Source organism: Olea europaea, chromosome 7 (assembly GCF_002742605.1).
Source record: "Olea europaea var. sylvestris chromosome 7, O_europaea_v1, whole genome shotgun sequence".
Lineage (NCBI taxonomy): Eukaryota > Viridiplantae > Streptophyta > Magnoliopsida > Lamiales > Oleaceae > Olea > Olea europaea.
The window spans coordinates 12,295,241-12,299,655 of NC_036243.1; the positions used below are offsets into that span (position 1 = coordinate 12,295,241).

Below are 4,415 nucleotides of genomic sequence, written 5' to 3' on the forward strand. Positions count from 1 at the left end.
ATTGTTAACCATTGAAAGAATGCAAATTATATTACATATATTATGTAGAATGCTTCATAAAAAAGTGATAAAATTAATATTTATAAATGTGTTTTCCTATGTCAACAATGAAAATCTTTGCCTAGGTCGCCGGCGGCCTATCGTTGTTCCGTGACCAACAAACTCAGAACCGGGACAAATTATCCAAGCTGGAAAATGCCTATGTGGCTTCATATTGGGCCCAAATGTCTGCTCATTAAAAACACGCAGACATCCAGTGGCCCACAATGTTCCCCTGCAACACCCTAAATTTCCTATTCCAATAATATTTTGTTGTTTACACAAACCAATGCCCCTTCAAAGTCCGTCCAAAGTTGTTAGAAACTGCTATTCAATTTCAATAAAAAGTTTAAGTATTCATTAATTTCATTAAATTTTTATTATGTACGAACATGTAATGGATATCTAGACTGATATTAAAGCACCAACAAAATTGAATGACATTATTAAGTTAGAAATCAAATATGGGTTATGCTATTTTCACGGAAAGTGGTTAACAGATGAAGTGACAAAATGTGATTTGACAAAATATGATTGAATAAAAAAGTTAACTATATTTAAAACAATTTAATGATGAATGTCATGTAATGTTATGTCAATAATTATGTCACTGCAACATAATTCATCAACTATTGTGCCTTTTTCCAATTGTATTTCTTGTCGTGGAAAAACATTTCCGAATCCCTCAATTTTTTCACTATATAAACCCATGTCCACTCTCTATTTGCACCACCAAAAACATACAATTCCTTCTCCTAATAATCTCAGATTTTTCACTTTTGATAAGATATTATGGCTGTTGAGTCCGCTGTCTCAATTCCAACGGCCAATCCCGAATGCGAAAAACATGCTAAGGCTCTTCAATTTATTGAAGAGATGACTAAGAATTGTGATGCAGTGCAAGAGAAGGTTATTGGTGAAATTCTGAGCAGAAATGCTGACACTGAGTACCTGAAGAGGTTTCAACTAAATGGTGCTACCAACCGAGATACGTATAAGGCTAAGGTCCCTGTCATTACGTACGAGGATCTTCTGCCGGAGATCCAACGTATTGCAAATGGTGACCGGTCTCCTATCCTCTCCTCGCACCCCATCTCGGAATTTCTTACCAGGTAACTAATATGAATTTATCTTTCAAATGTATTTAATCATATACTATATAAATAAGCGCGCGGACACATAATTTGTGGTGTTTTTACTCAGGTTTTGTAGAACCTTCGCTAGTTTAAGATGTGGAACTCACTGTTTTGTGCTTGATTAAAATCTGATATACACAACTGAGATATCTAATGAATAAAAGTAGTGTGTTTCTTTGTTAAGAAAGTACACACACAATGGATCCACATATGTAATTAATAATTAATATAGTATTGAATAGATGAATCTTATTCATTTAAGTTACACAGAGTAACTCTTTTTTGGCATCTAAAATTAGATGAAAGCCATGTATTTTAAGTAAAAATTTGATATTTTCCACGGATATTGAAAAGAGAGAAGCTAGATCTCAGCTATATTTTCTGCTTTAAAACTATTAAAACTTTCACTACACTTGAAGCTGCATTAATATTCTAAAAAAATATTAGTTCCGGGACGTCGGCCGGTGAACGAAAGCTCATGCCAACGATTGCAGAAGAGATGGACCGCAGACAACTGTTATACAGCCTTCTCATGCCTGTAATGAACCTGTGAGTAACCTTGTTTTTACTCTATATTTAATTTCTTCATAAGAAAATATTAATTATCAATATATTCTTTCAATAGAACTTATTTAATCTTAGTTGAAAACAGCTATGTTCCGGGACTAGACAAAGGGAAGGGCCTTTACTTTCTGTTTATTAAGGCCGAAACCAAGACTCCAGGTGGGCTAGTGGCACGTCCAGTCCTCACAAGTTTCTACAAAAGTGAACAATTCAAGAAGAGACCATTCGATCCTTACTTGGTGTACACTAGCCCTAATGAAGCCATTCTTTGTGCTGATTCTTTCCAAAGCATGTATACACAGATGCTATGTGGCCTAATCATGCGCGAAGAGGTCCTCCGAGTCGGGGCTGTTTTCGCCTCTGGCCTACTCCGGGCCATCAAATTCCTTCAACTCAACTGGAAACAGCTTGCTGATGATATCTCGTCCGGGATATTAAACCCTAGAATTGCAGACCCTTCCATAAAAGAATGCATGTCCAAAATTCTCAAACCTAACCCTGAACTTGCTCAGTTTATTACTAAGGAGTGTGAAGGTGAGAATTGGGCCAGCATCATCCCAAGAATCTGGCCAAACACAAAGTACCTTGACGTGATTGTTACAGGTGCAATGGCTCAATACATTCCAACCCTTGATTATTACAGTGGTGGGCTACCACTTCCTTGTACTATGTATGCCTCATCCGAGTGTTACTTTGGGCTCAATTTAAAGCCAATGACCAAGCCTTCTGAAACATGTTACACCATCATGCCTAATATGGGATACTTTGAGTTCATTCCACATGATCCAGTCAATCCCATGCCACTGTCACGTGACTCTCCGCCCCGCCTCGTTGACCTGGCTGATCTGGAGGTAGGAAAGGAATACGAGCTTGTGATCAGCACGTACTCAGGGTTGTGTCGTTACCGAGTTGGTGACATTCTGTTAGTCACAGGGTTCTACAATTCGGCACCCCAATTCAAGTTCATAAGGAGAAAGAATGTGCTCTTAAGTATTGACTCGGACAAGACCGATGAGTCAGAATTGCAGAAGGCCGTTGAAAATGCTTCCAAGCTACTAAATGAATTCAATACTAGAGTCGTTGAGTACACTAGTCATGGTGACACTAGGACAATCCCAGGACATTATGTTATTTACTGGGAATTGCATGTAAAAGACCCAGAAAATGCTCCAACTCAAGAGGTCTTGAACAAATGCTGCTTAGCTATGGAAGAGTCGATGAATTCGGTCTATAGACAAGGTCGAGTGGCGGACAACTCTATTGGACCACTCGAAATAAGGGTGGTGAAAAATGGCACATTTGAAGAGCTCATGGACTATGCAATTTCAAGGGGTGCTTCAATTAATCAATATAAGCCTCCAAGATGTGTGAATTTCGCACCCATTCTCGAACTGTTAAATGCCAGGGTGGTCTCGGCTCATTTTAGCCCCTCCACCCCACACTGGACCCCAGAACGACGAGGTTGACCTAGTAGGCGACGGTCCACTGAACAGAATAGAAATTTCACAAAAAAATTCTGGCTAGCTACCAACAGACATGCACCTGAGTCTATGGACCAAAAAGAAAGAATCTTTCTCTCTCTCTACATTTATATATATAATCTTATGTTGAATATCTTATATCGATGTGATCTGAGCTTTAGAAAGTGTATTGCTTTTAGCTTATATGTCTTTTGAAATTTGCAGTGTGTGCTTTTGTGTACAGGTTCAAATCATCTGTACGCATGATGTAATTGCTTTGATGATGTTTTTTCCTAAAGTTGAACAAAAAGCCGTCGAAAGTATAATTTTAGTGTGAACATATCTTGTTTGTCAAATCAAAATCTGATATCAATCTACTGATTGTTAATTAATTAATTGTGAAAACGCTTGTACTTTTGTATGCATGGATTTTATGCACATGTTACTTGCTACTTGAATTATCATTTCTAGGGTTCCTGTATGATCAATCTACTCTACTTAGATATGAATAATTCAACCGCTCAAAGTATATAGACAATATAGGTTTATACCTAATCAAGGACATTACATGTGGAATTTTATCGATTAAACATCTAATCTCAGACAACTAGAGCAATATAACACGAAACTAAAATTTAAAGTAAGAAAAGAAAATACAACTTAAGATAGTACACACTCAATACGAGAGGCATAATAGGAATTCACTATTATGGAGAAAAAAAATGAGGATTCGATAGTTTGGAACTTATCATCTCTCTTTTTTCTCTAGAAAAAATTGAGTTGTCTCGATACTTTTTTATAAGACTAAATTTTTAGAACACCTAATATATTTGCAAATTTTTTTCAATATGCTCCTACATTATTATAATTATGCCCTATCTAACTTATAATTTTTATAGTTAGATGCCAATGAGATTTGGACTTCAAAATTTTTATATTTTTAAATACAAATAACTTTCTTTGTTATAATTTGGACGCACATAATAAAGTCTTAGCTAGTGGATTCCACTGGTTGTATGGATTACAGTTTTTATCTTTTTAATATTTTTGGGAGGGGGTGGGGGGTCGGGGGGGAGCAATTGTATTTTATTCAATTATGATACGCAATGCTTGCGCTGCTAAACAATATTAATATATTAATTAAATAAGTTTTCACAGGATTAATTAATTTATATACTTTTCTGTGTTTCCCTTTCTGTTTTTGGCAGCATATCAT

General features: G+C 36.3%; 1 protein-coding gene across 1 annotated transcript; it reads left to right on the forward strand.

Moving 5' to 3' along the window:
- Window positions 1-797: 797 nt before the first annotated feature.
- Window positions 798-3,510, forward strand: LOC111397012 (probable indole-3-acetic acid-amido synthetase GH3.1). The gene is made up of 3 exons (XM_023023672.1): window positions 798-1,151; window positions 1,623-1,724; window positions 1,828-3,510. The coding sequence occupies exons 1-3, from the start codon at window positions 832-834 to the stop codon at window positions 3,203-3,205; spliced, it is 1,800 nt and encodes a 599-aa protein (XP_022879440.1). The 5' UTR covers window positions 798-831; the 3' UTR covers window positions 3,206-3,510.
- The last annotated feature ends 905 nt before the right edge of the window (window positions 3,511-4,415 follow it).